This window comes from Fukomys damarensis, unplaced genomic scaffold, assembly GCF_012274545.1.
Source record: "Fukomys damarensis isolate Sample0158 unplaced genomic scaffold, DMR_v1.0_HiC HiC_scaffold_73761, whole genome shotgun sequence".
Taxonomy (NCBI): domain Eukaryota; kingdom Metazoa; phylum Chordata; class Mammalia; order Rodentia; family Bathyergidae; genus Fukomys; species Fukomys damarensis.
This window is the reverse complement of record NW_022974673.1, coordinates 6,579-18,217: the sequence shown is the minus strand read 5'-3', so window position 1 is coordinate 18,217 and position 11,639 is coordinate 6,579. Positions and strand designations below refer to the sequence as shown.

Sequence of the window (11,639 nt, the reverse complement as noted above, 5' to 3'; positions counted from 1 at the left end):
CTTGAAGAGACTTCAGGGCCAGACTGCTTGGCAGATCTGCTCCTTCTGAATAGAGCTTGACACATTTGAAAGCCAGTAAGTACCTTAGGAGGGAAAGTTTCCAGTTTATTTATAAAATAGGATGTCTTTCTATATAGGTGACCTGATTTTTGTTTGCTTGTGAAGCCAGATTTGTTCTGTATGCTTACAGTTTTATGAAGCAGGATAAATGGCTAATATGGAGGAACTTTGTAAAAGGACCCTAGAGAAATTATAAATTCACTTTTCTAGGACTTAGCAAGGTCTGCATCTTCAACTCTAAGCATAGAATTCAAATTATTATAAAATACATTATGAAGCCTAGAGCTTCATAACAGAAGATAAAGAAAATGGAAACTAAAAGTTTTGGTTGTACTCAACACTCCACATCCTCTGCATGGTTAAATTTTGTCCTTTTAAATGGAAATTATAAATGTCCTTAAATAGAATACAAGTTAAATACATGTTGGGTTTTTGTTTTTGTTTTTTGTTTTTTGAGACAGGGTCTCGCTGTGTAGCTGAGACTGACCTTGAACTCACTATGTAGCCCAGGCTGGTCTCGAACTCACAGCAGTCCTCCTGCCTCAGCCTCCCTAGTGCTGGGATTACAGGTGTGCGCCACCACGCCCGGCTCTAAATATATGTTTATATAACACAGCCTCACAACTATGAAGGGATGTGGAATAGTATACCACTGATAGAATAATTGGACAGAAGATTTGTTATAGTGCAGTATTTAAAAGTGCAAAATGCAGGGGCTGGTGATAGCTCAGTGGTGCTGCTGCCTACCTCGCAAGCACAAGTTTGATCCCTGGTACAAAAAAAAAGTGCAAAATAAATGCAGATTTCTTTTTGTATATGTTGTTTTACAAAGTATTTGTATGGATATTATGTGTGAGATTTTGTATTTTGGGGGGCTACCGATGATCAAACTCGGGACCTTGTACTTATGAGGCAGGCGTCCCTGGCCCAGTTTTGTGTATTCTTAGAAAAGTTTGTGTTCACACCAAACCTTTGGGGGCTTCAAACTGGGAGGTTTTGCTATATATAAACTGTGTACAGCTTTCTCTTTTTTCTTTAGTTTTTTTTTTTTTTTTTTTTTTTTTTTTTTTTTTTTTTTTTGTACTGGGGATCAAACTCAGGATCTTGCACTTTTGAGTCAGGCATGGTGCCACTGAGATAAATCCCCAGGCCTGTGTACAACTTTTTGATACAATGTGTAGGTTACTTTGTAAAAACATAGCTGGACATGATCAGGTGCACTAGTAGTCCAGGTACTTGGGACACTGAGGTAGGAGGATCACTTGAGCCCACGAGTTTGAGACCAGACTAGGTAACATAGTGAAAGCCCCATTTCAAAAAAGAAAATCATAATTTTACAGGGCCAAGGGTGCAGCTCAGTGGTGGTCTGCCTAAGGCCCTGCACCATAGTAATAGTTTTATACACAGAAAAGCATGCTTAGATGTCTCCTAATTATATAACTGATGTTAATGTTTTCAGTCTTTTTAATTTTAGCTGTTTTGGAAGGTATGTAATTATGGCTTTGTCGTTTCCCTGGGGACAGTGATGTTGAGCATAACACAATTCTTTTCTTTCTTGCTTTGGTTTGTGTTAAGGATCAAACCCAGAGCTTTGTACATTCTAGGCAAGTATTGTACCACTGAGATACATCTTCAGCCTCTTGATTTTATTTATTTATTTATTTTTTGCAATGCTAAGGGCTGAGCGTGGGGATTTTGCTCTGAGGTTTATCATTCCCAGTGCTCCCTGCCCCCTTTTTTTGAGATAACGTCAGGCTAAGTTGTGGAGGTCAGGCTCAAACTTGCACTCCTCCTACCTTAGCCTCTCAGAGTGCTAGGATTACAGATGTGTGCCACCTTGCCTGGACCTTGTTTTCTTTATATAATCAGAAATGATATCTTTATAATTTCATTTCTTACTCTGATTTTTTTACTCTTTGTACTGGTATAAAGAAGTAGAGTTAACTAAGCATATACCTGTGATATCATCTACCTGGGAGGCTGAGGCAGAAGGATCCTTTTTTTTTTTTTGGTACTGGAGATTGAACTCGGGTTCTTGCTCTTGTGAGGCAGGCGGCAGAACCATTGAGCTAAATCCCCAGCCCTGTATGAACCACTTTTGCAAATAAAACACTATACAGTCACAAAGCAGCCACATGTGCCCTTTGTAGATGGGCTAAAGGGAGAAGCAAGGCTTTGGTGAAGCTCAGTGATAGAATGAGTGCTTAGCATTCCTGAGGTCCTGGGTTCAATCTCCAGCACCAAAAAAAAAAAGAAAGAAAAATGAAAACCCTCTTTTTGTTGTCTGTAGGCTTCCCTCCCAGTGCAGGAGTACCTGTTCATGCCATTTGATCAGGCTCACAAGCAATATGAGACAGCCAGACACCTGCGCCACCCCTCTACGTGCTCTTTGTACAGGCCACCGCCTATGGGCAGGCCTGTGGTGAGTATCGGGGACAGGGGAGGAGGAGGGCTGTGGGAGCACCAGCAGTGTCCTGAAGAGTCATGCGGAAGCTCCGCCTGCCCAGAAGAGCTCCCTGGCCCATCTAGAAGTTCTCAGGTGATAGACACTGCCTCCCCTCTGCTTTGCCCAGCATGGCTGCTTTGACTAGCTGGCCTGAGGCTAGACTAACTGATGGGCATTTCAGAACGGGTGGCTTTGTTGCTTTCATGAGTCTGGTGGGGTGGCCCTTGGGTGCAGTGCCCAGGTGGCCCATCTGAGCTTCCAGGTGCTCATCCCATCAAGGCACACTTGACCGGTCGTTTCAAGCTTGTTGTTCTGCTTTGCGTGGGAGTAGAGGGTTGCTTTTTGAGCACAGGGCCCAGCCATCTCTTCTAGGCTTTCTCTGCACTTTGAATCAGACTGCATGTTGTACTAAATTACCAGGTGAGAGGCTTTGTCTTCATCACACCTAAGGGTAGCCTTTGACTCTGCTGAAGTTGAGAAGTTTTGCTTTTGCTGTCATGCAGCTTTCACCCAGCACCTAACCTTTTTCCCTCACGGCCATCCCACCCCATTGCATCAGATAGACGTGTACTGCTCCAGTGCATACCTCCTCTCCCAGCCGCAGACACCAACACATTGCTGTCTCTTTTCTTATGTCTTCCTTGTCCTTTCGTCTTCTCCCTCCCCATTGTTCTCCCTCCTGTGTTCATCATCAGCTCATATGAAATCTTCCTCCCAGCCCCCTAGACAGGGTGAGTAATTTTATTTTCTTTTGTGTTTAAAATTCAGATGGTTAAAAAAATAAATTCAGGTGGCTTCCACTGCCATTGTCTTACAGAAGTCAAGATTAAATAACTTAAAATAATCTGGGGCTGAGATATGGCTCAATGGTAGACCTTGCTGAGCATGCATGAGGTCCTGGGATCAATCTCCAGCACCACCACATACAAAAGAATATCCTGGCCTTTGCCAGTATTTGAAGTGGGTAACCAGCTTGTCTGGAGTAGGATGTGATGGTTTGTGTATGGTCGCCAGATAGAATGTAGTGCGCTCCTTGGGGAAATCTACCATTCCTTCTTAGTATAGCTGGCTAAACTGTTGCAGTTTTCTGTGACTCCATGCAGAATGGAGGAAGAGGGGTTAGGGTATAGCACCACAAACTAGGAGGAAGGGAACCTGATTTCAGAGTGCTACGTCTGCAGAGTACCACAAAGTGGGACTCAAGGAGACACCAGGCCAGGTATGTGGAATAGGCTGTTCACTCTGCTTGAGAAGCCAAGCTCAGTAGGAACTGACCTGATCTTCAGTCTGTGCCTGTCTGCTTCCTGGCTATGGTTTCTAACTTCTCTGAGCCTTAAGATTCTCATCTATATGGCACAATAATAGTTTCCTAGGGTTGTTGTGAAGATGAAAAACTAATATACATTTTTTTAGTGTTGAGGATTGAACCAGGAACCTCACACGTGCTAGGCAACTACTGTACCACTGAGCTATATCTCCACCCCAAAAACCAATCTTTAAAATTTTATTCATTTATTTATTTATTTATTTTGGTATCAATGATCGAGCTTGGGACCCTGTGTTTGTGAGGTAGGCAGTGGAACCACTGAGCTAGATTCCCGGCCCCCCAAAACCAATTTTTAAAAAATATTTCAGTAAAAATAATAAACAGCTTTCAGTCCTCACCACTAAACAAGGCAGCTACTGGTTAAGCCTGCATTTCATGGATGTGAAAACCGAGGCTCAGGGCAGTGACACCTTCCCACATCTTGTGATCAGGAATCAGAAGGGCAGGGACTCAGGTTTAGGATTAGACTGCAAGTTTCTGCCTGGTCCTGCCTACTATTTGAATAGATGATGCCATTCAGGTGCTTGGTGTCCTGCGAAATAGAGGATAAGCACTTAGGTGAGAGCTGTTGCTCCTGGGATGTGGACAGGTATGGGTTTTTGGTGAGAACTTCCAGGACAATTGGCAGAATAGTTTCATGGAACTGACTGCACACTGGGTTTAAATTGCTATCCTTTGGTGTGTACCTAAAAAGGGGGATTCACCAGTAATCTTGCGGTATTTTGTGTGGAATCTATATTATGGGCTCTTTGTACTTAATAAAGGCTGGAAAAAAGATTTAAGTTTTCTACCTTGTACCTCTCCATGTGGAGAAAGGGTTTTGTCCTCCCACCTTTGAGTGATAAGGCACCTGGGCAGAAGCAAGACAAATGCAGTCCCAGGGCTGGTTTGCCTGCATCTCTTAGCACCCTGTCCCAGCAGCTTTCCTATGGAACTTTTTCTTGCCCCCAGATAAGACCCTGACTGTGGCCATCGAAGGCAGTGTAGTTGAAGCCAAGGCTCTGTTCAAGCCTCCTGATGACTCCCAAGGTAAAGTGGAGGTTGGGATTCTCCCCCAGGGACACCAAGACACTACCTAAAGGCGATTCTTGGGATTTTGCTGGCCTGGTTCTCTGTAGGAGAACTGTAATGTCAATTTTTGGAATAGACAGAGAAGCACTCAGGTCCTGCAATCATACACTGCTGCTTTGGATTTCAACACTGTCACTCGTTAGCTCACTGACCTTGAGGAAGGTCTTTAGAATTAAATTAGATGGTAATAAATCATATAGATACATTGTGTGGATTAGGTGAGGTGGTGCTCAAAAGGCTCTTAACATCTTAGCAATCCTAATTATGCAAGTAGCTATTGTTGTTATGACTGCCAACAGAGTGACTTGTGCTTCATAGAAATGACATTAAAAAGCCCTTTGGAAAACAAGGGTGGTGGGATTAGAGCTCATCCTTTTTTTCATCACCATATTTTCATAAATAAGAAGCAGCAAATTAGCTTATTTATTCCAAAGAAGCTCATATATAAAGGACAGAGTCTGGGCCCCTCAGTTCCCATGTGTGAGGTACTTTAGGGAGCGTCAAGAGCCCTCTCACCTTTGTTGCCTTTTCTGTGCGACTGCAGATGACGAGAGTGACTCGGATGCTGAGGAGGAACAGACCACGGTGAGTGTTGTTTCCCCTGGCGAGGGAGCGGAGCCACCTCGCTGCTGCATGGGAGGCTGGCTCATTGGCAGGTGCCACCCTCCCTAGGACCAGAGAGAGGGGTGCTGGAGGACTGCTGAAGAAAGGGTGCTGGGAGCGGAGCCTGCAGCCTGGAGCTGAGGCAGCAGGCCCAACAACTTTGAGGCCCGAGCTGGGAGGGAGAGGGAAGGAGGTGACTCTCACAACCGGTGCTTATTGGCTTGACTCTCTGCTTTGTCCAGAAACGGCGGCGACCCACCCTGGGCGTTCAGTTGGATGACAAGCGCAAGGAGATGCTGAAGAGACACCCTCTGTCCGTCACGGCTGCCCTGAAGTGCAAAGGTCTGGTTGCACTTGCCCTCATTCTGGGGGATCCAGCAGCACCTAATTTGGCCAGCTATAGGTCCAGAGGGTTCCTGCAAGTCAGAGACCTCTTTGCCCCTAAAATTACTTTGGTTCTCTATTTCCGATTTCCTCTTTTTTGCATAGAATATTTGATTTTTTAAAAGCTGTAACCTTAGCAACATAGCAGCAAAACTCTAGACACATAAGAAAAGCTTAATAAAACACCTTTTTGTGAGTTTGACACATTGAATGCACAGAAAAAATTGAGTATGTGTAGGTTTTTGAGTAATACAGCCCATAAGTTTAATAAATACAAGTATGAACTAGCCAGGCATGGTGGTGCCTGCCTACAGTCCCAACACCGTGGAATGCTGAGGCTGGATGGCCTCATGTTTAAGGCTAGTCTGGGTAACTTAGAAACTTAGCGAGGCCCAGTCTTACAGTAAAAACGTTTTAAAAAGGACAGGATATAGCTTAGCAGAGAATGGTTTGAAACTGGTTTTGTGTAGAAAAAGTAGCACATAGTAAACTGTCCTGGCAGTGTAAGAATTAGTAATTGAAATTTAAGTTTTCTTGTCAGTAAGAATTAGTAATTGAAATTTAAGTTTTCTTGTCAGTGAGCTCTCAGATGACAGCCTTTGGTCTTATCTCCAAGGACAGCCTTTGTTACAGAATATTTTGTGCTTGTAGAAGCTTTTACACAAGTTTATATTGATTGTACTTATACAAAGGGAAACATACTGCATACACTGGTTTTCTCTTCACGTGTGTGTTTGTGTGATGCTGGAGACTGACCGCAGTCGCATGTGTTAGGCGTCACTGTACTGCCAGGCCATTCCCTGTCTGTCCCCATTCCGTTCACCCTACTCCTCCTGTGTTAATATCCTAATTAACCACGGTGCAATGATCAGAAGCTGTATTAATTTTATTGGGCCACTACTATTAACTAATCTACAGGATTAGTCAGAGTTTCTTCATTTTTCCAGTATCCTTTTTCAGGATACAAAGCAGGATCTTTACTGCATTTAGTTGTCGTGCTCTGTATCATTTTCCATTTGGTGGTAGTTTCCCAATCCTGCCTTTGTATTTGTAACCTTGATTAGACAGAGTTTGGGTATTTTGGGGGAAGTGTAGCACATATTACATCATATCAGGAGCATTTGGTTTCTCCTTTTTTCTGATGGTGTTAACCTTGATTGCTGAGCTCCCTTTCCATACTGTATTTGTTAGAAGCACCATCAACATGTCTAGGTCATACAGGGCGTGGAAATGACTTTGCCAGAGAGAAAGAGGACTAAAGAGTTTGTAGATTGCTTTTTCCCCCCTCAACATTATATTGCTTGTGTTTGTTTTTATATTAAAGGATTGCAAAAGCTTCTGAACTTTCTTTCTATAGTACTGCTGCCTCTGTTCTGCATGTTTGACTCATAAACGAACCCTTCTTTTCTTCCTCTCCCTTTAGATGATAGCATGCTTCACCTGACTTTCTACTACCTCATGAACCTCAACATCCTGACTGTGAAAGCCAAAGTGACAACTGCCACGGAGCTGATCACTCCCATCAGTGCAGGGTAGAGGAGAGGCACTGTGGGGATGGCGTATGCGAGGGGGCGAGATGAGAGCTTGGGGGCTGCTCTCCACTCCTCTCTGGCTTTGAGGAGTCTCTGCCTTATTGACTTCTGTTGTGTCCTCGTGGCCTAGGAGTCCTGGAACATCACCAGAATTTAGAAAGCACCCTCTGACTTCAATTGTGAAGTCCTTTTATCATATTGCCGATGATAAAGTGATAATGTTTTATTTGCAAATTTGAGTAGGTGGGGTAGAGTCACCAGCTTTTTGCAGCCAGTGGAGTGTGTAAATGGAAAGATGAGGTTTGGCAGATGTGATTAGCTTGACAAATTTAGACTCCTCTTTCTTTTTGCTTTCTATCCTAAGGCACCGGGATTTCTTTCGCCCCAGCTCAGCTCAGTCCTCAGATTTGCCCATATCTGCATAGTGGAAGGAAGATTGTGGGGTGTCCTGTGGAGGAGATTTTGAGAAGAGTGAACAGAGCCATAGTCACAGCAGCCTCAGTATCCCTATAAAGCTATTGACATTGGCAATCTTGTGCTTCAGCCAGAGGTGGGAAGAAGAGAGTACCAAGAGGGCCTGGGGGCGGACTGACCTTCACTTTTGAGACTACCTCCTGGGCCCAGCACTTTTGGTCTGGCCTTGGCTAGTCACACTGTCTGCTGGAGAAAGACCATTGAGCCTGCTGGAGCAGAGCTCTTCCCTCCTCCCTATCTGCCCGGTGGGGGATTGTCTCCTGAGTTTTAGATACTAGGAGTCCACACCATCTTCGACCCTAGAACCCTGTGCATGAGAGTGTTGTTGGACTCCCAAAGGCATCTCTGGATGAAACTGATCCAGTTCCCAGCAGAGGGAGCCTAGAGCTTGCTTCTGAGCAGAGCAGAGTGAGCAGATACTTAGGGCCTCCCTGGAACAGGATGAAGCTTTTTGTTTTTTGAGACACAGTCTCTCTGTGTAGTCCAGGCTGGCCTTAAACTCAGTAGGTAGCCCAGATTAGCCTGGGACTCATGGTGATCCTCCTACCTCAGCCCCCCGAATGCAGAGATTACAGGTGTGGGTCACCATGCCTGGCAGGATGAGTTTGTCGTGAGCATTTGCTCGCTTATATCTTAAGATGGCCAACATGCTTAAACAGGGTTGCAGGCTGACTTTATTGCGCACTGCATTCCAGCCTCTCGCTAAGCTGTATGCTGCTGTAGACCTCAAAGTCTGTTTCCTTGCTTTGTGGTCATTGATTATAATATCCTTCCCAAGAATGCTTGTGAAGAGGCAGATCATATTGCTTAGCATAGAGGAGGCACTTGGTAAATGATAGCTGTTAATTGTCATTTACTCTTTTTGTTGTTGCTGCTGAGGACTAAGTGGAGGGCCTCACATATGCTAAGCATAAGCTCTACCACTGAGCTATATCCCCAACCCCTTAATCTGTTTTTAATCTTTTTTTGGGGGGTACTTAGGATCAAACTCAGGACCTTGTGCTTGCCAGGCAGATTCAAAGTCTGTTTCCTTGCTTTGTGGTCATTGATTATAATATCCTTCCCAAGAATGCTTGTGAAGAGGCAGATCATATTGCTTAGCATAGAGGAGGCACTTGGTAAATGATAGCTGTTATTGTCATTTACTCTTTTTGTTGTTGCTGCTGAGGACTAAATGGAGGGCCTCACATATGCTAAGCATAAGCTCTACCACTGAGCTATATCCCCAACCCCATTAATCTATTTTTAATCTTTTTTGGGGGGGTACTGAGGATCAAACTCAGGACCTTGTGCTTGCCAGGCAGGCACAGCACCACTGAGCTACATCCCCAGCATTTACTTTTATTTTCTAAAGTTTAATCTCTTCTTTGCCATCAGAATTTCATGACGGGCCGGGGATTTAGCTCAGTGGCACTGTGCCTTGCAAGTGCAAAGTCCTGAGTTCAATCCCCAGTTCCAAAAAAAAAGAAGAAAAAAAAACTTTATGACAAATATTTGACTTATCGAATTGTTTTTTGTTTTGATGTTATATTTTTGTGACTATAACTGCCCCTTTGTGTACTATTTTTCCTTTTTCTTTTAAAGTATGAGGGTATGGGTCAGGGTTTTAGCTCGGGGGTGCCTCCACCTGCCTTGCAAATGCAAGGTCCTGAGTTCGATCCCCGGTACCAGATAAATAAATAATAAAGTAATGGAGTTTGAACCCAGGGCCTTGCTCATGTTAAGCTCTCTACAACTAGCTACATCCCAGACCTCTTTAAATTTTAATTTGACATAGGGTCTCACAAAGTCAAATTTGTAGTCCTTCTGCCTCTGCTTCCCCTCCACCTGCCTTGCAAATGCAAGGTCCTGAGTTCGATCCCCGGTACCAGATAAATAAATAATAAAGTAATGGAGTTTGAACCCAGGGCCTTGCTCATGTTAAGCTCTCTACAACTAGCTACATCCCAGACCTCTTTAAATTTTAATTTGACATAGGGTCTCACAAAGTCAAATTTGTAGTCCTTCTGCCTCTGCTTCCTGAGTAGCTGGGGATATAAGCACGTTCTACCACACCCAGCTTCATTTTTTTTTTTTTTTCAGTGCTTGGGACAGAACTTAGGGCCTTGCTTACCAGTGAGTCTCATACTTCGGCCTCAGATTTAACTTTTCATCAAGAAGATTTTTGTCTTCTATCAAGTTCTGTTGATTAAAAACAGTAGTCTATGCAGTTTTTGCTGTTCTATTTTATTTATTTATTTATTTATTTGGTTTTTTGAGACAGGGTCTCACTATGTAGTTGAGACTGACCTGGAACTCACTATGTAGCCCAGGCTGGTCTCGAACTCACAGCGCTCCTCCTGCCTCAGCCTCCTGAGTGCTGGGATTACAGGTGTGCGCCACCATGGCTGGTTTGCTGTTCTATTTTAGTTGACTAAGTATATTACTAATAACTAACAATGGCTAAAAGACTGAAAAACTTTATTTTCTAGCCACTCACCATGTGAGACAGAAAAAGAAGCAGTAATCCATCAGGGAGAGGGAGACAGAGAGAGAACAGGAAGAGCTAGAAACTGCTACTGTCAGGTGTTACGCTTCTGGAGGCATGCTGGGGTAAAGTGTCCCTGTAACTTAGAGCAGCAGGGCCAGTGTGTCTTGCCTGAGTTGCTTCTGATGCTATCCTTAGAAAGATGAAGGAGAACCCCTTGTTGGTTCAGGAAAAGGGTCATGTCTTCCTTTGTGATAAAATTACTACATTATCCTCCACACCTTCTCCTCTCTGCTTGTCACATTTAATTACAGACTGTGCCCTAGTCATCCCAGGTGGGTGGCTGTGGCATCACTTTCTCTCTCTGCTTATAGCACTGGGTGACCTTGTCTGAAGTACATGTGATAGTAACTTTTTCTGGGCCTATAAAGGAGGCCCTTTTTTTGTGATTATCATGAGATTTGATCAAAGAGAGGTAGAGCACTAAAGCTGTGTGCTTGTTCTCTCTGGGATAGAGTTTGTTCTGCTTCTGTGAAAATCCTTATTTCTAGTATCCTAATAGAACTCATTACATTTTACTATAAATTTGTGTTGGGGGAGAGAAGATACAGAGAAATTGGGTAACAGGAACCAGAATACAAAGGAGTAAGTTCTAATGTTCTACAGCATGGTAGGATGACAGCTAATTATATTTTATGAAGAACTAGAAAAAGCTGGACATGGTGGCACACGCCTGTAATCCTAACATTCTGGGAGGCTGAGGCAGAAAGATCGAAATTTAGCAACTTAGCAAAACCCTGTCTCAAAATAAAAAAATAAAAAAAGCTAAGGCTATGGCTCAGTGCAGACTCTAGGCTCAGTCCCCAGTACTGAAGCCAGGCTAACACTAATCCTAACCCTCTGAGAGTTGTGGTTAAAAGTACTGTTTTTTGTTTAGTGAAAACCCTGGCTGCAGCACTTACTAGTAGCATGAATTTGGACAAGCTATATCTTTCAAAGACTTGAGTTTGTCCCCTAGAAAATGAGAATGATAATTCTATCTTGTGTGGTTGTGAGTCCAACGACCTCAAACCCATAAAGGGCTCAGCCCACAGGAAGTGTTCAATAAAGTACAGCCTCACTCATCAGTGAACAGAGGCACTACCACTGTCAAATGGCCAGGCCTACCTCAAGGCGGGATATTGGCCAGAATTCTCACTGCAGTCTTTTTCCCCTTTTGTAGAGACTTGCTTTCTCCTGACTCAGTGCTGAGCTGTTTGTATCCTGGTGATCATG

At 43.8% G+C, this 11,639-nt stretch overlaps 1 protein-coding gene across 1 annotated transcript in view; it reads left to right on the top strand.

The window, feature by feature from the left end:
- Positions 1–11,639, top strand: part of LOC104848046 (THO complex subunit 5 homolog) — a 24,883-nt gene that overhangs the window by 6,679 nt on the left and 6,565 nt on the right. Inside the window, 8 exon segments of the mRNA XM_033760706.1 lie at positions 2,351–2,426; positions 2,429–2,482; positions 3,202–3,237; positions 4,785–4,862; positions 5,449–5,489; positions 5,750–5,849; positions 7,315–7,423; positions 11,587–11,639. The exon segment at positions 11,587–11,639 is cut by the window's right edge and continues 18 nt beyond it. Coding sequence (XP_033616597.1) covers positions 2,351–2,426; positions 2,429–2,482; positions 3,202–3,237; positions 4,785–4,862; positions 5,449–5,489; positions 5,750–5,849; positions 7,315–7,423; positions 11,587–11,639 — 547 coding nt within the window.